This window comes from Selaginella moellendorffii, unplaced genomic scaffold (assembly GCF_000143415.4).
Source record: "Selaginella moellendorffii unplaced genomic scaffold, v1.0 SELMOscaffold_43, whole genome shotgun sequence".
Taxonomy (NCBI): Eukaryota; Viridiplantae; Streptophyta; class Lycopodiopsida; order Selaginellales; family Selaginellaceae; genus Selaginella; species Selaginella moellendorffii.
Window position 1 is genome coordinate 1,168,669 of NW_003314304.1, and position 22,677 is coordinate 1,191,345.

At 46.4% G+C, this 22,677-nt stretch overlaps 1 protein-coding gene and 1 pseudogene across 1 annotated transcript; both read left to right on the forward strand.

The window, feature by feature from the left end:
- Positions 1 to 2,652: 2,652 nt before the first annotated feature.
- LOC9646843 (pentatricopeptide repeat-containing protein At3g03580) lies at positions 2,653 to 4,953 on the forward strand. Its single transcript, XM_024684972.1, has one exon. It carries the CDS (start codon positions 2,653 to 2,655, stop codon positions 4,951 to 4,953), a length of 2,301 nt encoding a protein of 766 aa, XP_024540740.1.
- Positions 4,954 to 20,944: 15,991 nt separating this feature from the next.
- Positions 20,945 to 21,062, forward strand: LOC112349904 (annotated as a pseudogene).
- Positions 21,063 to 22,677: the final 1,615 nt, after the last annotated feature.

Below are 22,677 nucleotides of genomic sequence, written 5' to 3' on the forward strand. Positions count from 1 at the left end.
GTCGCAGTGAAGAACTTCCTCATGATCGAGCTGCTCAGGACCTTCGGAAGGGACGCTATTGATGCTGTGATAGCTCTTTGGTACTCCTCATGCCTCACGTCTCAGCAGAACGCCGCGATCGACGATCTGGCACGCTGGGTTCTATCGAAGAAGAGCTCAGATGATCCCAAGCGCTCCAAGCTTTCTCTGGTTGCAAGCTTTGGAAACAAAGTCTGGGCGCTCTTGAGGACGTCGTTCCAGTTCCTGGACTAAAAGAAACTGCACTGGAGACGAGGTGGAGGGTGATGGTTGGCCGTCCCGACTTGTTGGAACGCAAGCTCGTTCTTCTCCAGGCTCTCTTGGAACGACTACCGCCACTCGGGAATGCTCCTACGCGGCAACGCTAGAACACCGACGAGCTAACAAGTAACTCCTCCATCCCGAGCTCGGCTGGACCATGAGCGATTCAGCTGAGCCTCTCGACGGCTGTCTATGCACGACATCTTTGCATCTGGCGAGAAGTATGGAGCCTCTACGAAGAACCTCTGCGGCTGCCTCTTCTTCCACGTTGACAGCCCTGCTCACCAAGCTCGAGGTATGCGAGTTACGTTCAAGTTCTTCTCTGCTGCGACGCTAGTGAGCTCGCACAGGATGGATTAACCTTCCAGGGGATCGACACATCAAACTTGGCAGATGCGATATACGTTGGGATTGAGAGGATTCTCACGGACTGGGGGCCGCTGCTGGGTGTGAGCTTACAATCTCGCTCATGAACTGGGCGAAAGATCGTTCTTTCAGTGAAGCTGCTGCACACCACACCTCCTCGAGCGTAAAGGTTCGTGTTTCATGGACAAGTGGATGCTATGCATAAACTCTGCGGTGGTAGAACTCTTCCCCGACAACAGTGAGGAGTTCCAGGAGTATCTGGAGTCACGAAACGCGATCGTTGCAGCGCGACGGCTAGGAAAGAGCACAAAGTTGCGCCAGGGAGGCTCTCGGATCTAGAGAGCTGCGTTCCTAGCATTGGCGCCAGTGACGACGAGGTTGACTGCCTTGTTTGTGTGGTAACTTAGCGAAAGGTTCATCGAGTGGATCCCCGGCTCAGCGTTGAATCGCCATCTCCGACTTATTTAGTACTAGTTCTACCACCGCAGAGTTTATGCATAGCATCCACTTGTCCATGAAACATGAACCTTTACGCTCGAGGAGAGGAGTTGTCTCTGCACAAATCGTCACGTCTGTTTTTAGTGTTCGTCTATGCTTTGCATTGTCGTTTCCATTTTTAGGCTGTATATATTAGAAGGGAAGATTAATGAGAGTGTGAGTGATTGGTGTTTGATAATCCATGGCTAGTTCAAGCCTTGCTGTGCTCTGCATTTCTCTTGTGGTCTTGTCTGCAGGATTAGTAGCTTTGGCAGAAGGTAAATTAATAGAAATTTGTTAGTGTTAGTCAAAATTTATTTCTATTCAGATTTTAAAGAGGATGAATATGATATTAAGCATTATGTCAAAAGTGGTGTTGCCAGAGATGAATATAAGACTTCAGTCGCATCACAGCATCATATATATGAAGATGATAATATAGGGTAATAGTTCTTTCTATTTATTTTTCTTTTGGCAATAACAAATGTATGCAGGTCAATGTCTGGTGAGGAGGAGGAAAGTGTTAAAGGTTCTGGTATCTATAACTTTTGCAAGTTTTTCTGTAGAAAGGGCTTATTCCTATGGAAAGTTTGCAAGTCATGCCCTGCTTCTGCTCCAGCTCCAGCTCCATCTTCTAACCATCACTAAGAAAAATTGACTCTTTATAATAAAAAATAGAATAATTGTTACATTATTCCTTATATTCAATTGCACAAATTGTTTCATATAATGCATTGTTATGTTTAACTATGATATCTGAGCTCGCACAAGAGAAATTCATGGTAGGATTGCATTAATTTATTAGCACAAATGACTTATGCTCATTAAACTTCTTTTTTAGCAATAATTAAAAAAATAGTTAATCAAAACTACAGCTTAGTATATGATATTTTACACATTCCAAGTTTCTACTTGTGGTGAAGGAGGGCAATGCTCCATTAATGGATTAGGAAATGAAATTCATACCAAAACAAGCTCAAGGTGAGGAGTATGATATTACAATAGCACCCCCAATTTCTTTCAGCGAAAAAATAAGTATCTAATAAACTCTCAAAAGGCATAAGCAGTAAGAAGCATCAAATTGTGGTCAAACAAAGCCCTCCTCCAATTGCTAGTACACACTCACAAAGGTAATTCACTCTAGTTAAACTCATGGCTCTATGGATTAGAAAGTTGAGAGATTATTTAATAGCATTATTTACTAAATAAAAAACTTCCTAATGCTCAATGTAGAAGCCAAAAATACATGTGGAACCTCTATTGTATCCTGCCTGGAATTTACCATATTTGCAAATTCTTACCACTCACTACACCACTTACCATAGTAAAATCTTAGAGCAAGGGAATCCTTGGCCATGCCTTGCAGTGCTCCTCGATCGTTCAAAGATCCAAGGAAATCCAGTATATAAGCAGTGCAAGCAAAGGATCCAGCAACCTATGGCACAAGCAATGGTGGTGCAAAGCAATGTTTGTTGATTGTGTACAGCCATTTGTGGCCAACTAAACCCTAAACCCAAGGTGAAAGAATGCATGATCTCCAGAGCTACGCTACCAAAAACGGGGAGTGGGCTGCTCCCGCAATCGATCGATCCGAGCGTCTTGGCCAGGCTAGGCCACAAAGATCTCGAGCTCGACAACGATGTCTACGCCACGCTCCTCCGCGAATGCGAGAGATCCAAATCGCTCTCGCAGGGGCGATACATCCACGCTCACATCCTCGCCAGTGGCAAGAGCGGCAAGACGTTCCTGGGAAATCTCCTGGTCCGGATGTATGGCAAATGTGGCTCCATCGCCGATGCCAAAGCGGCCTTCGATCAGATCCATCGCAAGAACGTCTTCTCCTGGACGATCATGCTCGGGGCGTTTGCCGATTGTGGGCATCACAGGCAGGCGATCCAGATCTATCACGCCATGGTTCTCGAGGGAGTGAGGCCGGATTGCGTCGCCTTCGCATCCATCGCGGGGATTTGCTCGGAGCTGCAGTGTTTCCAAGCGGGCAAGGCGATCCACGACTGCGTGCTCGAGCAAGGCGCCGAATCCGACGTGATCGTCGCCAACAATCTCGTCACCATGTACAGCAAATGCGGCCGAATCGATGAGGCTAGATGCGTGTTTCGCCGGATCAAGAACAAGAATCCAGTGTCTTGGAACGCGATTATTGCAGCATTTTCCCAGTGTGGAGATTTTGCGAGCGCGCTGGAGTTCTACGTCGAGCATCCCGTGCCTGACAAGATCACGCTCATTCTGGCAGCGAAAGCGTGCGCTAGCTTGGGGGATCTCGATCGAGGCCGGGAGATCCATGCCAGAGCCGTGGAGCTGGGATTGGAATCGGACCTCCTGGTGGCCAACAGTCTGATCGGGATGTATGGCAAGTGCTACTGCGTGGGTGATGCCAAGCGCTTGTTCGATGGATTGGATGCCAAGAACAGGGACGTGATCTCCTGGAACTCGATCATCGCGGCTTATATCTTGGCCGGGATGAGCTCGCAGGCGCTGGAGCTCTTCCGGGAGAGAATGGATGTGGAGCCGAATAGGATCACTTTCATCGCGCTGATTGATGCCTGCTCGACCCTGTGCGATCTCGAGCAGGGAAGATGGATCCACGAGAGGATTCGCAGCTCGGAATTTGAGAGAGAGGTGGCAGTGGAGAACGGTCTACTGCTCATGTACGCCAAGTGTGGGAGCATCGAGGAAGCGATGGCGATCTTCGAGAGCATGGAAGGGAGACGAACGGTCTCTTCCTGGAATTCGATGATCGCTGCTTGGGCGAGTCAAGGAGATCGAGATGGCAGTAGCAGTGACGAGGTTTTACGGATCTACAACAGGATGAGCTTGGAAGGATTGAAGGCTGACAAGATCACTTTCGTGAGCTTGGTGACGATTTGCAAGGATATCTTGCACGGAAGGAGGATTTTCGAGCAGATCATCGCTGCTGGGATCGTTCTAGAGACGGAGATGGAGCTCGCAACGAGCTTGGTGATCATGTACTGCAAATTCGGCTGCGTGCGCGACGCGATGGCAGTTTTCTCTGGGATGAGATCAAGAGATGTGGTGGCCTGGACAGCGATGATCACGGCTTTCTCGCAGCAAGAACACACGAGCATGGAGGCCGTGGATTACTTTTGCCGGATGGACTTGGATGGATCCAAGCCCGACGAGGTGACTTTCGCCAGCGTTCTTGGATCGATTGCTCGATTGGGTCTTCTCTCCAGAGGAAGATCCGTCCACTGCGATGTTCTAGCCTGTGGATTTCAATCCGATGTCGTGGTGGGCACTGCGCTGCTCGACATGTACAGCAAATGCGGGAGCTTGATCGATGCCAAGCGCGCGTTTAACGATCTGGGAGGCTCCAGGAATCTCGTCTCCTGGAACGCGATGATCGCCGCCATGGCCAAGCATGGCGATTGGAGCTCCGGCTTCGAGCTCTACCGCGCCATGATCCTCGAGGGAGTGAGACCCAACGATGTCACATTCACCAACATGCTCTTCCTGTGCAGTCACGGCGGTGGTGGCGATCGAGAATGCGGCATCTGGGACGGTTGCGCATCGATCGTGCTCGAATTCGGCGTCAAGATCACGCCCGATCACCACTGCTCGATCGTGGATGTTCTTGGGCGATCCGGGCGGCTCGAGGAGGCAGAGGAATTCGTGGACAAGGGGATGGGATTCGAGCCGGGGATCGTCGAGTACCGTACGCTCCTGGGGAGCTGTACGGTTGCTTGCGACATGGAGAGAGGCGCGCGCGTGGCGCAGCGCGTCATGGAAATCGAACCTCAAACTTCCATGGCATATTCACTGCTGGCCAAGATTTTGAGGAGGTTTTGTAGCTAGGGTTTATGGCTACGTCGCCAGATTTTCCATCGTCTCTGTATATGCAGCTACGATGAGCGTACGATTGTTCCGCTCCATTACAAGCAGCATTGGATTGCTCTTCCAGGAAGGAGCAAGAAAACAACGAGGAGGCTGGCGGCTGTCTGTATATGCAGCTACGATGAGCGTACGATTGTTCCGCTCCATTACAAGCAGCATTGGATTGCTCTTCCAGGAAGGAGCAAGAAAACAACGAGGGGGCTGGCGGCTGTGGGGAATTCCAACAAAGTAAGTATGAGAGACCTGGCGTTCTTGGGACACGCGCTTTGCAAATCAGGTGAGTGAGAACCTTCTCTCGCGTTTGGTCTGGTTTGATCCTGATGTCACCCTGTTCTACAGCAACCACCATAAACATACCCTCGTCTTGTCGCAAGAGACTCTACCGTTTGGAGTGGATTATTAAAGACTTATTAAGCGGATCTGTCTCTCCATAGCGTTCATACTGGAGCATATTCGGTATTGCCGATCTTTCGTTCACGCAGCTCCTTCATAGCAATCTGCAGAGAACATTCAAGAGCTCCATCACTCCACACAAATTCCTTTTCAGAGTTTCTATACCTCGAGTGGATCTCGAGTGAAGTTTTGGCTTTCTTAGCGAAGAATCGTGCAGAATCTGGCAAGGTATAATCTGAAAAGTATAAGCTAAAATGCATTTCTTTTGTCTTCTTTCATTCTCCATGGTATGTGGGACTTCTCTCAGCATATCCCGAGCTGCATATCCAGTGATTCAAAGCAAAGTCTCACCCTTATACCCCTCTTTGATGATGGGCGGGCAATTAGCACACCATTATTCTTCCATGTCTTGTCTTTCTCTAGTCGGCCACCCAGAATATAAAATGCGACCACCACCTCCATTGCAAACTCCAGAGGGAAGGCTCCAAACTTTTGAGTGAGCAAAGGGCTCTCACCTCGAGAACTCGGACAAGCTCTCTCGAATCCAAGCTTGGCTCCTTTCGTTATTCTTCTCCTCTTCGTCCCCTTTCAAGAGTAAGCTTGGTTTGTTTGGTCTTTGCTCTCGTGGTTCTGAGCTTGTGATTCTTTCAGTTTTCTTGCGCCAGAAATCGGGACTCCGACGAAACAAAACGTTCCACTTCCAGAAAGAGTACGTGCCTCACTTCCTTCCATGCTCAAGTGATTCTTTCATTTCCCTTTCGCTCGCATAAGTTACTCGTGTTGACAGTGTATAACTGTGTAACTTATGACAGCCTCTTTTCATGTAGATTTCCTGACAATCCCTGTCTCCTTTTTGTTGCTCCAGAGGCCAATGGACATGGATTGCTTGCTTCTTCTCTCCTCTTGCACTCCGCCGCGTCAGTTTCACTCGGGAAAACGTATGTAATTGTTCGTTGGCCGCGGCGAGAAATGAAGGCTTTCCCGCTTTTCTCCAGAGATGATCTTAAGACGCTGTTTTCTTGTGAGAACCGGTACTGGTGCTCCTCCCCAGCACCATGCAATTTTTTATGATTCCACGCCACCATTTGTCTCGTCATATGCTCACTGCCGCTGTTCTTCTTCACCTGCTTCCAGAGCACGGGCGACACAAAACTTTGAAGGGGCATTGTCAACTTGACACCATTTCCACCAGGTATTTCATCTCTTGGTTGATCGTTTTCTTGACGATGCTCGCCTCAAGTAACCAAGCTTTCAGGCATGGTGAACCTCCAGAAGCAGCTTGAGAATCAGCTCGTCCCAGAGTGGCGGGTGAATTACTGCGACTACAAGCAGCTCAAGAAAGTTGAGATTCTACAGGTCGATCCAAAGGTCTTCTCGGTTGACAAGAGCAAGCTCCAAAACTTGCTGCAAAATCCCAGCGCCATCCTGAGCAGCTGCTGCGAAGGAAACTTCCATGCTTTTCGGGGTCCAAAACGCGTGATTGTGGGAAGTGAGACCACTTACTTCAGACAATGAAAAACAAAGCTCATGCATGGACATTTCCTGTGGTGCCACACAACATATGTTTGACTGAGATGATACAAAGAAATTTTATACCATTTTGAGCTCTTGTTTAACGAGATCCTTGGGAGAAGCTTTTGGAAGTTCTTAAGTAGTGTCCTATCTGATAGAATAGTGTAAAATTATCAAATTTTACTTACAAAGTTTTGATCGTTCTTTTCAATATTCAAGATCCCAATATCCTCTACATTAATCTAGTGTCAACTTAAATTAAACTGCCATTGCTTGGGACCACAATAGCTTATGCCATAGGTTGTGGGATCCATTGCTTGCACTAGAGCAATTCGTTACATTGGATTTCCTTTGGATCTTTGAACAATCGAGGAGCACCAGGATTTCAATATGGTGGCATTAAGAATATTCACTATATTTGCAAATATAACAAATTCCTTTTTTGTATGTAAACTTTTAAGTACAAAAAAACCAAATATCACTTTTTGCAAGAGTATATGTAAGGAATTAGAAGACTCAATAAATAACAATATGTATTTCTTGCTTGTCAAATCCTTCTCCACTGAGCATTAGAAAGCTGCTTACTCACTAATAATTTTATTAAATAATATTAAATTTATTTCTTTGCATTTAAGTTGATTGTTGTATTTATTTTGAAAATTGATTTATGGAACCATTCATCAACATCAACATGACCATAACATGTAAGTTGCCAAGCTGTAATATTGCAATATATTTATAGCTTGATCAAACTATCTTGATTGGGAATAAACAACCTCTTTTTTTGGTTGACAATAAATATGTAAAATATTGTTATCATGAAAAGTTACTGTGGAGTTGGAACATGGCATTACTTGGAAATCAACCCCTTTGCATAATTAATTTTGTAAAAGTAGCTATTAATAAGGCTCCATAGTGTTTATATTTCTTGCTTAAGCATGATATCTAAGCTCTACTAATCAAGCACAAGAGAAATGCATAGTAGGATTTTTTTGGCACTTAATTTTTGAATATTGCTAAAAGATAAGTTTAATGAGCATAAGTCATTTTGTGCTGATGGCTAAAAAATAGTAATCAAAAGTTTTACATAACTTCTATGTGCTCATCATATTTACACATGTAGCCATCCCTTGCACTGAAAGAAGTTGTTCACTATTAATACAATATAAATTAATGGATCAAGAAATGAAATTCAGACCAAAAGGTCATGAATAGGTATGAGTATGACATATACAATAGTACCTAATTCCTTTCAGCAAAAAAATAGCATCTAGTAAACTCTAAGAAGGCATAGTAATAAAAACTATGAAGCTATGGTTGAACCACTCTTGAAGCTTCATTCTATCATTCTCTCCCCTATTCCATGACGGTAAGTTAATCTTTCTCCTGCAAGCCTTGGCCTCATCCAATTGCTAGTCACGCACTCAAGAAGGTAATTTGCTCTAGTTTGACTAACTTTTTTAGTGTCTTCCAAAGAAAGATTTGTAAGTCATGCCTTGGTAATGGAAGAAGAGCCACGGGTGGAGGAAAGGCCACACTCCTCACTCTGCATAGTGAGTTACAAAGAGCTTCTAAGAGGCAGATTAGTTTGAAGGATATGGCAATTGGTCAAGGTGCTGGACCATATTCCATGGTTGTGGATCTGCGTAAAGTCAAAGCAGATATTTCAATTCCACAACTGTCAGCAATGTATCCCAAGCTTCGGGTGGAGGTTCAGGCAGGGGTAAACACATGACTAACACCAAGGAAGTTAGCGGTTAGTGTAGTTGATGTGGCATCGGATGTAGATGAGCAAGCTCCTGTGGTAGATGTCATAGTGCATGGTTATTGGCTGACTGGTTGTTTAGTGGATAGTGGTACTGCTATTAACATGATGGGCCATGAGGTGGCACAGTGGTTGTCTTTGACTTTAGAAAAATGCCATAGAATGATTCGGTTAACTGATGACAAGTGCGAGGTCTGTTTCGTATTCTTAAACCGAATCTGGTACGATTACATGAGAAAGTCCTTGAATTAATGGCAAAATTTGAGCTTTTTCAGATCCAGCATGTTGAGCGGGGAGATTTGGAGGCAGTGAAAACTTTGTCAAAGAAGGGACTTCAACAGGGGAACTAAGTAACAAAGGTGGTGATACTGGAGCTGGTTAAGGAAGAGGGTTTCAGTAGGGTGGAACACATTAGTTTGGATGAGGAACTTGCAGGAGTGGTGACATTTCTGACCACAAGCGATGTTCCAGAAAGGGAAACTGTTGTGGAGCTAAAGCAGCATTTAGCAAAGTTGGCTAGGAACTACACATTTCTAGATGGACTCTTGTTCTTCCGGTGGAAAGATGGTGTCCTGAAAAGAGTAGTGGAAGACGAGGATCGAACACGACTACTGTAGTTGTTTCACAATGGCATTTGTGGATGACACTTTGCAACAGCAGGCACAGCTTGGAAAATTCTCACTACGGGTTATTGTTGGCCAGGACGTTGGAGGGATGCAAAGGCATGGGCTTTGAGTTGCCAGCACATAGAATCAAATTCTTCAACAAGGGAAGGTGATTGGACATGGATGCTTAGCCCAGCTCTTTTTGCATTCCGCACATATTCAAATTGACAAAAGGTTTCACTCTTTATCAATTGGTTTATGGAGTTGAGCCAATCATGCCACCGGAATTAGAGATGCCAACTTTTTGAAAGAGTACCTTCCAGCAGACTAATCCATTTTAAGATGTTGAAGCTCGTATCGTGCAGCTTTTGGAGATGTACGAGGACCGCTTGGAAGCTTTGGAGAGGATTGAGACTGTTCAGGGAGTCTTGTTGGAGAAGCTTCCATAGGATGCCAGAATATTTTTTAAGAATATTCTGAAGAATGTACCGGAGAACTAGTTTGTATATGCTAGTTCCATGACACCATGCTGCTTGCGTAATTCCCAAACACATGTTGTAATGTTTTCCATCAGAAAACACTCTTGTGGGCTTTGAAGTCATTGAAGGTGAAGGTTTTTAGTAAGATTTGTTACGCATTGATTTGGATGCGAGAAGGTTTTGGATGAAGTGTTATTCTGAAGCTGACTGTAGTGGTCAATAAGTCTCATGCTGGGGATAAGATGATGTTGCTCAAGTTGGTGACAAAAAAGGTGTAAAAATGTGATCAAAGTCGGTGTTCATGTAAGCAAATGTCTATTATTTGTTCATTTGTAGTTGATACTCTTCCCAGCAGAGGAGTGACCGTCGTGGAACAAGGATTAGTGATCCATACACAAGAATACATAGGAAGCCAAGACAAAACAAGCCTTTACACTTGCCGATTGCTAGTTGAGCTCGGCTGGATTGAAAAAATCTACTTAGACAGAGAATTCACAATCTTGGCTCAGAAAGCTTGGTGGTACTTTTATGACCCGGTGATATACGTATACGGGCATTTACCACCTTCATACTTGTGCTTTTTCTGGGTTTTCTTCAGCAAATCCGACGTTTGTTGCCGCCCGAGGAGGCTCAGAGCAAAGACTGCTACCACACAGCATTAACACAAGAGTATGGGCCTCAGCCCGTTGGATTGACTCCAAAACTCATAGAATTACAGGAACAAACCTGAGGTGGAACCGAGGATTGAATGCATGGAAGGACCCTCGGGAACCACTTCCGAAGCGCACGAGATGCGCAATTGAATATCAAGATATCGGCAGCCCTCTCTGACTTTTGATTACTCAGGAGGTCATTAGCTCTCCTTTAGCGAATATCAACATTGATTGGGACACTCAGACGATCATTGTTCGTCCTATACCATCACAACGTCCCCCTATACCAAGACCACAAGATCTCTATTCTCGACTAAAACGAATCAATGTTGTCAAGAGGATAGGATTGGTCTGTACACCAGAAAACGATCTGAGCTGGTTAGCACCTCCAAATTTGCCATTCGAACAGCTTGAGAAAGCACTTTACGATGTGATTATGGTGGTAGATCCCCACAAACTTGTACTGATCTACACCAATCAACGATACAGATACAATACCTTTGATTTAGCAACCCGAAACCGAAGCATGCAGCCGAATGAGTTCAATACCATTCGCCAAAGGTGACCCGATTAAGCAGAGAGAGACAAAAGAGCAGAAGATAGATCTGCCAGAAAATCACAACTCCAACAGCAACGCGAAAACATTCTCGAACGAGTATTCACTAAGATCGGACAACAAGACAGCCAGACTCAGACTTCAAATACGATACCCAAGATCCGAGAATTTAGTCCCGATAGACGGACACCGAGTCCAGAGTTTCCTGGACTAAATCCATTCGAAGCATCATCCTCAAGAGGATATCAATTTCCCTTTATCAGCAGCCCACTCACAAAACTGACTACTGTTCAAGAGACACCAATCTTGACACATACAACAATATTCGAAGCAAAAGAAGAACACAAGTCGGAAGACGAGTCTGACCACCCGCAACCCGAAGCCCAGGAAGCATCAACAGCAGAGTCTGCTGGAACATCAACACAGACAACACCTATTACACATACAAGGCAGGACATTGAGTCCGAAGATCCACAAAAACAACAACCGGAAAACAATTCCGAAGTTGAAAAACAATTTAGCCAGGGAGAGCGTAAAACCAACGGGGCTTACGTCGAGCTCACGTTTGACTTACCGTATGGGCGAACGGTCTCTTACCCGATTTTTCAAGGTGCCAAAGGTGAAGATCCAGATCGACACCTCCAACAATACAACAAAGCCATTACCATCAATGGCCAAGAAGCCTATCGAGAAACACTTTTTCAGTACACACTGAAAGACAGAGCACTCGACTGGTATTACACCTTAGACAAAGACAAGCAATACGATGATATTATAAAAGCTTTCAAGCTTCGATATCAGTCACAGAGAACACCCAAAGAACACCTCGAGATCCTCAAAAACATCAGACAGGATCCAGATGAAGACATCCAAGAATACACACGAAGATTCAACGACCATGCAGCCAAATGCACGGAACTCTTAACCGATAGAGGACGAAGAAACTGGTACTTTCGGGGAATGCTCAAAAGGTACCGACAATACTTTGCATCACTCATACCGGCAATGGCACTTGATGATGAGACAACCACTTCAAAGTTTGGAGTTCAAGAAATGTGCGAGTTTGCCATAGCCGTTGATAGGCAGATGAAGGCATTCAACCCAAATCTCTTCGAAATGAACAACAATGATGAAGACGAAGATATGGAAAGAAAAAGAGACAAGAGTCACGACTCAAATGAGGACTCTATCCCAAATATACTCAAGAAATTGCTCAAAGGCAAAAACAAGGAAACCAAAACGAAGTATTCGGAACTCAAACCCGGAGTATTTTGTGCCAAATGCAAAAATGAAGGGCACGCATCCAGCGAATGCAAATTCCAGGTACCACGATGTCAAATATGTGACCGAGAAGGACACACAGCTCAGATTTGCCGACAGAGAATGTACACTGAGGTGCAGCAAGTATCCAATTTCAATCGAAGAGACAATCGGCCTCCGTATCTGAACAATCGGCCCCCACATCTGAACGATCGGCCCCAGTATCCAAACGAGAGGAACACATGGAACTACCGAGGACCACCTCGAAATGACCGGAGGAGAGATGACTATCGTCGACCATATGGCCCTTATGGCCAATCCAGCCAGCAATACACTAACCGAGGTTACCAAGGCCAACCGTACGACCAGGCTCCGACTTACCTTCAATACGAGAGAATGCAACAACCACAGCCGCAAAACTACCAAGATATGAGAAATGCGAATTCAAATCGTCCACAGCCTCTAGGACAAAGGATACAATATCAAGGTCGAGAACAAGCACAAGGTCCACCAAATAGACCTCAACAACCAACAAGTCGGTCAGTGGAAATCACCGAACCACAAGAAACCGGAACAAAGGAGAATTACGAACAACAGCCAACAGCCCGGGCAATAACCCGAGCGCGAGCTCGGCAACCCGAACCGGAGCCAGAAGATAACAACGACCCGGAGGTAGAGGAAATTTCCTCTTCGGAGTGGAAGAAAGCGAAACGAAAAACTCAGGAGATTACCGAGGAGCTCAGGAACATGGCTCCCGAAATCAACGACATCAATGACCAGGAATTACCGCAAGGCTACGAGCCTTTCACACAAGATGAACACACTGAAATAGTGAATCAGATTTTGCAGCAAGGAGTTACGTTGACACTTCAACAAATACTTCAGCTTGCACCATACTTGACCAAACAAATCTTAAATGCTACTCAGACTCAGCCGAACGCTAGGAAAGATCGGCCAACAGTCGAAGCACTCCAAGCCGAGGTACAACCTGGAGACTATGACGGAGATTCACCATGCATCAATATTATTGTCGGCAAAAACAAACCCGTGGAAGCTATACTCGACGGTGGCTCAGGAGTAAATATCATGGAATACAACACTTTCAAATCTCTAGGCACGGGACAATGCGAGCCAGCCCCATTTAACGTCATCATGGCTGACCAGCGACAAATCCGACCATTCGGGATCATTCGAAATGTACCTATACAAGTCAAAGCAAACAAGTACAGACTCAACTTCATCATCCTCAAGATGACCGATGCCGAAGGCGGATACGATGTTCTACTGGGCCGAACATGGCTCCGCAGTGCAGACATTCTACATTTTTGGGGAAGTAACAAGATAACTCTAGGCCAGCATCCAGATGCACCGCAGTTATCGACAACACGTACTAAACGAATTCTTCAGTCAAACAAGCCGATACATGTAGAACCATATGACTGGCACGAAGGATTGGACGATATGGAAGAACTCCAACTACTCCAGGCATATCCTGAACTACAACCAATCACGCAGGTCGACCTTAGACGAATCCTGCCGCAAAATACGAAAACACAATCCGAAGCATTCGCCAAAACACAGCCGAAGGTCGGCCAACGTGAAATTCCGGATATCAAACCCGAACAAATACAATCACGAGAACATAAAATAGAGCTTGACAAAACTCCAGCATTGGTGAAACAAGGAGAGACGCTTCAAAACAAAATCAAAGTCAATGAAGATCTGGATACAGTGAACATAGGGACAAGCGAACAGCCCCGAAATGTTCTCATGGCTCAGGAACTCGATTCCGACTTCAAACAACAAGCTATCGACCTTTTGCGACGAAACCAAGATATTTTCGCATGGTCATACAAAGATTTACGAGGAATACCCCCAGAGTTGTATACTCATCGCATTCAACTCATTCCAGGAGCAACACCAAAGAAACAGAGAGCATACCGAATGAACCCGAACTTCCAGGAAAGGGTGAAAGCCGAACTCGACAAACTCCTCGAGGCTCAATTCATCAGGCCGATACAGAATGCTAGATGGCTATCACCACTAGTAATCGTGCCCAAGAAAAATGGCAAGCTACGAATATGTGTCAATTACAAGAAGTTGAACGAGAGCACCACCATCGACACATTTCCAATTCCATTCATAGACGAGATACTGGATTCAGTTGCCGGACATGAAATGTACTCATTTCTGGACGGATTTAGTGGTTATAACCAAGTGCACATCGCAGAAGAAGATCAACATAAAACAGCTTTCATCAGCCCGTGGGGAGCTTACGCATATTTGCGCATGCCATTCGGCCTTACGAATGCTCCATTCACATTCCAAAGAATTATAACTGAGACTTTTCAGGAATACCTTACAGACTTTATGCGAGTTTTTATGGACGATTTCAGCGTCTTCAGCAACAAAGCAAGACACTTGGAATGCCTTCAAAAATGCTTCAACAAGTGCAGGGACAACAACATCGCTCTAAATCCGGAGAAGTGCACCTTTTTCGTAAAATCGGGAGTTCTACTCGGACATGTTGTCTGTGAACATGACATTCTAATAGACAAAGCCAAAACGGAGATCATTCTCAATATGGAACCTCCAACAGAAGTCTCAGGAGTCCGAAGATTTCTAGGAAAAATGGGATATCACCGCCGGTTCATCCGAGATTACGCTCGGATCAGTAAACCGATAACTGACCTGTTGAAGAAGCAACAGCTATTTAAATGGACTTCTGAGTGCGACACAGCATTTCAAACACTCAAGAGTCATTTGGTGCGAGCACCAATACTTGTTCAACCGAATTGGAAACGAGAATTCATTGTCCAAGTAGACGCATCCGATTATGCAATCGGGGCCATACTTTCCCAACTTCAAGACGACGGGAAGGACCGACCGATATATTATGCCGGACGTCAGCTGAACCCAGCCGAAATGAACTATACAACCACAGAAAAGGAAATGCTCGGAATGGTTTACGCTCTGCAAAAATTTAGGCACTATCTACTGGCCAATAGAGTCAAAATCATGGTCGATCATAAGGCCTTGTTACATTTACTCAACAAGCCAGTGTTGACAGGACACATTGCAAGATGGTTCCTTTTGCTTCAGGAATACAATTTCGAAATTATTCACAAACCAGGAAGACAACACGAACAAGCTGATCATCTCAGCCGAATCACGACAGGCGAAGACTTGAAATACTCCAACGATGACTTCCCAGATGCTCACCTATTAACTGTCAAAGCAATTCGGGCGTACAATCCGACTTGGCTTCAGGACATCCAACACTACCTCACGACGGGTAGCATACCCGACAACTACACAACAGCTGACCAAAAACGACAATTTGCCTTGAGGACAAGGCCTTATTCAGTTGTGGGAGGAAGATTATACAAGCTTGGAATCGATAATGTTCTAAGACGATGTGTCGAGCAAGACGAAACATCGGAATTGCTATCCGAAGCTCACGAAGGCAAATCCGGAGGACATTTCGGCAGTGAGATCACAGCAAGAAAAGTACTACAAGCAGGCCTATGGTGGCCGAACCTGTGGGCAGACGCGGAGAAGCATTGCAGAGAATGTGATGTCTGCCAACGGACTAAACCACCTCCGAAGAAAATTCTCCAGGAACTACATCCGACAACAGCAATGGAACCTTTTCAAAGGTGGGGACTTGACTTTGTCGGTCCACTGACGATGAGTTCTAAGAGAAACAAGTACGTACTGATTGCTACAGATTACATGACAAAATGGGCCGAAGCATTGCCGTTGAAAGAAGCTACAGCTCGGAATACAGCGAAATTTATTTACGAATACATTATTGTCCGATATGGCCTTCCTAGAGAAATAGTCACCGACAGAGGAACTCATTTCCTCAAAAGAACACTGGAGATCCTAACCCAGGAATTCATGATCAAGCACAAGGCGTCTACACCGTATTATCCACAAGGAAATGGTCAGGCCGAATCAACCAACAAGACGTTGAAAAATATCCTGAAAAAGATCTCAGCTACGCACTTGAGAGACTGGGATGAGAGAATTCACGACGCATTATGGGCGTACAGAATGGCCTACAAAATCTCTACCAACACGACGCCATTTCGGCTAGCATTCGGGCTAGAAGCCCTGACACCACTCGAATATGTTGTTCCAACTCTCAGGACAGCAGTTGAACTCAGTATCAACCAAGAAGGAGTGAAAAAGAGGCTTGCTATGCTTGACAAGTTATGTGAAGAAAGACTTTGAGCAGTATGGACAATAGAAGCTATTCAAGCTCGTCGTAAAGCTCGGCATGACCGAAAAGTTCGGAAAAAGAAGTATGAAATCCGAGAAGGCAACTTAGTCCTCTGGTACAGGGGAAAAGTTGAAGAACTCGGAAATAAAATGAAGACCTCATGGCAGGGACCATTTGTGATTAAAGAATTCACAGCGGCAGGAACAGCCAAACTGGCGACATTAGATGGTCAAGAACTCGAAACTGTGAACTTCAACAAACTGCAGAAATATTTTACAATAGAAAAGGATGACGAGCAAGAAACTAGAAGACCAAATCCGCAGACTCGGAAAATTGAGGCCATCGGAATCGAATCGCGGAAAGATAATCCTGACAGACAGCGGCGACAAGATCCGAATATACCGCGGAAAGTGAATCCGAATATACCGCGGAAAGTGAATCCGAATATACCGCGGCGACAAGATCCGGATATACCACGGCTCCGGAACGGAAAAACAACTAAGTCTAAAAACATTCGAGGCACGGACTTGAACTCCGAACCAAGCTCGGGGAACAAAACCCAATACTCAGGGCGGCTTACTCTAACCCCAGCCGCAACAATGGTGAGGATTTCAGAATGGACGCCAACAGCCGCCACAGAACTCAGGAGTGTGAGCGAGGACAACTTCAGGCCGCTGATCTACGCCCCCAGACTCACCTGGCTGGCCGGGAGACACGAGCAGAGCTTCCGAGATTGGGTAAGAAGTAGGGGATTTGAAGGGCTAGAGCGAGCCATCAACAATGATCAGGAGACACACGGAGCCAGTCTTCTCAGGAGGTGGAAGAATGGGTACGTTGAGCTGCCTTCTGGGCAGTACAAAAGCACAGCAGAAAACCTTCGGGAGGCATTGGGGCTTCCATTCGGCGACTCGATGATCGGAAGCGCACAGGGTCGGGACATCAATCCGAGATTCATCCAGAATCTCGGAAAGTACAATCGGAAGGACGGCCTCCAGATATCAAACGTCCCCGATCATCTGAAGCCAGTGTTCAAATTCATGGTGGCGGCATTGGACGTCAAAAAATCGAACTCGTCAGTGTCCAAAACGATAACGTTCATGTACGAGGCTTTGCAGTTCGGGGACCCAATCGATGTGGCGGCCTACATTTTTCAGAGGCTGAAAAAGGAGACAGAAACTACTGTAGAGGCGATTGCAGGAGGAGCAGATCAGGTGCAAACCTGTGTGGTACCATTCTACGAAGCATTGGCATGGATGGGCGCAGAAACAAGCCGGAGACCACAGCTCGATCGGGTGATTCGGATGGATTGCCCAGCCGAAGAAGAAACAGAGGAGACAGAAGAAGGAGCCGAGGATGAGCCCGAGGAATCGGTGGACGAGACCCCAAAGTTGAAGGGGCAAAAACGAGCAGTAACAGCAGCAGCAGCACATACACCGGTGCCCAAGAAGAAGCTGAAACTCACAGGAAGAGCAAAAGGAAAGAAGCCGGAGACACCAAAAACAAGGCGGAAACAGGCGCGAGCAGGAACTCCGGGTGTGCGAACCCGAAGCTGGAAACCGGACAAGGAGGCCGAACCTGCGGAGCCAATTCAGCTGTCAGACTCTTGAGAGGAGCTAGGGAAGAAATCGCAGGAGGAGCGAGGAGATCCAAACGCAGAGGAGGTGCAGAAAAAGCCACTGGTAAGTTATGCAAGCTCCAGTGAGACGGAACAGGCAGCAGGAGAGACGTTGAGCTGACCAATCAAGGAGAAGGAATCCGAGAAGCCTCAGGAACACAGAGCCGAAACCCGAGTGGATCCGGAAACGGTTGAGGAATATTCGGATCGGCTGAGGGATATAAGCGCCAAGAACGGTCAAGAGGCAGAGGCAAGAACGGAGCGCAAGGGCGTCACAACATCACTCATGAGGAGGTACGAGCAGGGGCAGAAGCGACCATGCCCGGAGCGCAGGGAATTTGACAAGGACAAGCCAAAGCAGCATAGGAATGAAGAACCGCGCCCATCGTCTCCGGCAACAATGTTCATGAACGCCATCCGAGGTATGGAGCAGCAGCAAGGTGGAAAAGCAGTACAGTTTTCACCGGAGGAAGTGGCCAAAGCTCTCCAGGCAGATCAGGTGCTTCTGGTGAATCAGGAAGTCTTCAACAGAAGATTTTTCGGCCCGCTCAATGCGGCTGTTGCGGAAATGAAATCCGAGGTAAATTCCGCGATAGCAGAGATGAAGGAAGAAGTGAGTCGGAACTGGTGTGACCACCACACCATTCCTTCCACTGGATGCTGGAGGGAATTCCTGAGTTTCTGGGAATTCTTCCAATGCGTGGTGGAGGGAATTCCCGGAGTTTCTGGGAATTCTTCCACAGCGTGGTGGAGGGAAGTCCTAGAGTTTCCAGGAATTCTTCCACTGGATGGTGGATTGAATTCCCGGAGTTTCTGGGAATTCTTCCACTGGATGGTGGAGGGAATTCCTGGAATTCAGGAATTCCTTCCACTGGATGCTGGAGGGAATTCCTGAGTTTCTGGGAATTCTTCCAATGCGTGGTGGAGGGAATTCCCGGAGTTTCTAGGAATTCTTCCACAGCGTGGTGGAGGGAAGTCCTGGAGTTTCCAGGAATTCTTCCACTGGATGGTGGATTGAATTCCCGGAGTTTCTGGGAATTCTTCCACTGGATGGTGGAGGGAATTCCTGGAATTCAGGAATTCCTTCCACTGCATGGTGGAGGGAATTCCCGGAGTTTCTGGGAATTCTTCCACAGTGTGGTGGAGGGAAGTCCTGGAGTTTCCAGGAAATCCGTCCACTGGATGGTGGAGGGAATTCCTGAGTTTCTGGGAATTCTTCCACAGTGTGGTGGAGGGAAGTCCTGGAGTTTCCAGGAAATCCGTCCACTGGATGGTGGAGGGAATTCCTGAGTTTCTGGGAATTCTTCCAATGTGTGGTGGAGGGAATTCCCGAAGTTTCTAGGAATTCTTCCACAGCGTGGTGGAGGGAAATCCTGGAGATCAGGAATTTCCTTCCACTGGATGGTGGATGGAAATCCTGCAGTTTCCAGAAAATCCTTCCACTGGATGGTGGAGGGAAATCCTAGAGCTGAGGAATTCCTTCCACTGCATGGTGGAGGGAATTCCCGGAGTTTCTGGGAATTCTTCCACTGGATTGTGGAGGGAATTCCCGGAGTTTCTGGGAATTCTTCCACTGGATGGTGGAGGGAATTCCCGGAGTTTCTGGGAATTCTTGCACTGGATGGTGGAGGGAATTCCTGGAGATCAGGAATTTCCTTCCACTGTATGGTGGAGGGAAGTCCTGGAGCTCAGGAAATCCTTCCACTGAATGGTGGATGGAAGTCCTGGAGCTCAGGAAATCCTTCCACTGAATGGTGGACGGAGTCCCGGAGCTCAGGAAATCCTTCCACAGCGTGGTGGATGGAGTCCCGGAGCTTCCGGGAATTCTTCCACAGCGGGGTGGAGGGAAGTCCTGGAGCTTCCGGGAATTCTTCCACAGCGGGGTGGAGGGAAGTCCTGGAGCTTCCGGGAATTCTTCCATAGAGTGGTGGAGGGAAGTCCTGGAGCTTCCGGGAATTCTTACACTGGATGGTGGATGGAGTCCCAGAACTTCTGGGAATCCTTCCACAGTATGGAGGAAAATCCTGGAGCTCGCGGGAATACTTCCACTGGAAGGTGGAGGGAGTGCTGGAGCTCGCGGGATATGGAGTCCCGGTGCTACTGGGAATCCTTCCACTGGAGGGTGGAGGGAAGTCCTGGAGCTCGCGGGATGGTGGTGGAGGGAGTCCTGGTACTGCCGGGAATCCTTGCACTGGAAGGAGGGAGAGAGTCCCGGAACTCACAGGATGGTTTCCCCCACAAAAAAAAAAAAATGGTTTTCATAAAGGGCGGGGATCGCGGATTTTTAAAAAATGGACGGTCCAGATTGAAGCAGAACCAACGGCCTGGATTGGTCCACCTGTTTTTTTTCCACGATTAACGGCCTGGATGCATCCATTTGTCCGCTGATGTGGCATGCTGACGTGGCAGGAGTGTGTCGGCTGATGTGTCAGGAGTCCCTGCTGATGTGTCGGGAGTGCATGCTGACGTGTCGGGAGTGCATGCTGACGTGTCGGGAGTGCATGCTGACGTGTCGGGAGTGTGCTGGCTGACGTGTCGGGAGTGCATGCTGACGTGTCGGGAGTGTGCTGGCTGACCTGTCGGGAGTGCATGCTGACATGTCGGGAGTGCATGCTGACGTGTTGGGAGTGCATGCTGACGTGTCGGGAGTGCATGTTGACGTGTTGGGAGTGTGCTGGCTGACATGTCGGGAGTGCATGCTGATGTGTCGGGAGTGCCTGCTGATGTGTCGGGAGTGCCTGCTGATGTGTCGGGAGTCCCTACTGATGTGTCGGGAGTGTGTTAGCTAGCATGCTGATGTGGCATTCACTTGTCTTTTTAAATTTCTGATAATACAATATCCTTGAGAGTTGATGAGTAAGAGATTGTAAAGGCCAATTTTCATCTGAGTAGGACCATACCAGTACTGGTCACTGAATCCCATCAGACCTCCAAAGTTAAGTGTGCTTGGGCTTGAATAGTACTGGGTTGGGTGACCACTCGGGAAGTCCAAGTGTCCTACTTTTTAATTGATTTCCTTTTTTTTTCTAGAGAACCATAACACACTTGTTAGCACGGGACACCTGATTACAAAGTGTTATATGCAAAGTATTATTTCAGCCTATACGACAACAACATCAGGTTCGTCGTATTTTAAGAAGTATTTTGATACAAAAACTCAAATCAGAACTCATCAATACACTTATTCATAATGCGACCTTAAATCCGAGAGGAGGATAACTAAGTCAAAAAAAAATGACAATGGTTGTAACGTGTAGCCAGTAAACCCTAAACCCTGAAGCTACGTTATTCAGACGCACACATTTGACTCTGAAAATGGACGGATGAGGTGTCAATGACGTGTATGACGTGTCACTGACGCGTGGTGAAATTGTGACGTGGATGGACGGATGACATGTCCCTGACGTGGAGATGAACGAATGACGTGTCACTGATGTGGATGGAAGGATGACGTGTCACTGACATGGCGATGCCACCTTGCACAAAAACTTGCCAAAAAATAGGAGTGCCACGTGTCAACATCCGCTTTCACCTGACCACACTCCCTTCGAACGACGAGCTCTACAAAACCCACTTTTTTTTTTTTTAGGATTCCCACTTTTCAAATTTGCTGATGTGTCAGGAGACGTGGTGACGTGGCACTGAAAACATTTGCTGACGTGTCAGGAGTATGCCGCTGACTTGTCGGAAGTATTATGAGTATAGCTGTAGTGTGGCAAATCAGCTAAACCCTAAACCCTAAACCCTAAACCCTAACCCTAACCCTAGGCTGTTTATACACAAACAATTGAGTCCACAAAAAGATGGTGATAATTGCAGTGTGCGGCGTGCAGCCAGTAAACCCTAAACCCTAAACCCTAAACCCTAAACATAGACTGTTTAAACGGAAACGGTTGAAACGGCGATAATTGTAGTGTGCGCTACTTCGTAAGGTGCACTTATTAAACCTTAAACCCAGGTTGTTTATATGAAGTAAAATTAGTGTTGGAAAAGTTGACGATAAACTGTTAACGCGCATCACTTTGTACTTAGTTTTAGATATTATACACTTTAAATGTTGTATGATAATAAGTTTTCAACTGTGAACGTCAAGTCACCAAGGTACAGCTGCTCTAGACCTTTCAAACTGAAATCAAATTCTCTATTTTATTCATTTATAAAGTTTTCAATTTTGAAATTGAAATTATGATGTGGATGGATGATGATGTGTCAATGACGTGGAAGGAGCGATGACGTGTCACTGACGCATGGTGAAATTGTGACATGGATGGACCGATGACATGTCAATGACGTGGAAGGAGCGATGACGTGTCACTGACGCGTGGTGAAATTGTGACGTGGATGGACGGATTACGTGTCAATGACGTGTTGCTGACGTGGAGATGGACGAATGACATGTCGCTGACGTGGATGGAAGGATGACGTGTCGCTGACATGGCAATGCCACCCTGCACAAAAACTTGCCAAAAACTAGGAGTGCCACGTGTCAACATCCACTTTCACATTACCACACTCCCTTGAAATGACGAGCTCTACAAAACCCACTTTTTTTTTTTTAAGATTCTCACTTTTCAAATTTGCTGACGTGTCAGGAGACGTGGTGACGTGGCACTGAAAAC

Bases quoted from the DNA above. Each gene is read 5' to 3' on its own strand.
- LOC9646843 (XM_024684972.1), top strand. From the start codon at position 2,653: ATGATCTCCAGAGCTACGCTACCAAAAACGGGGAGTGGGCTGCTCCCG.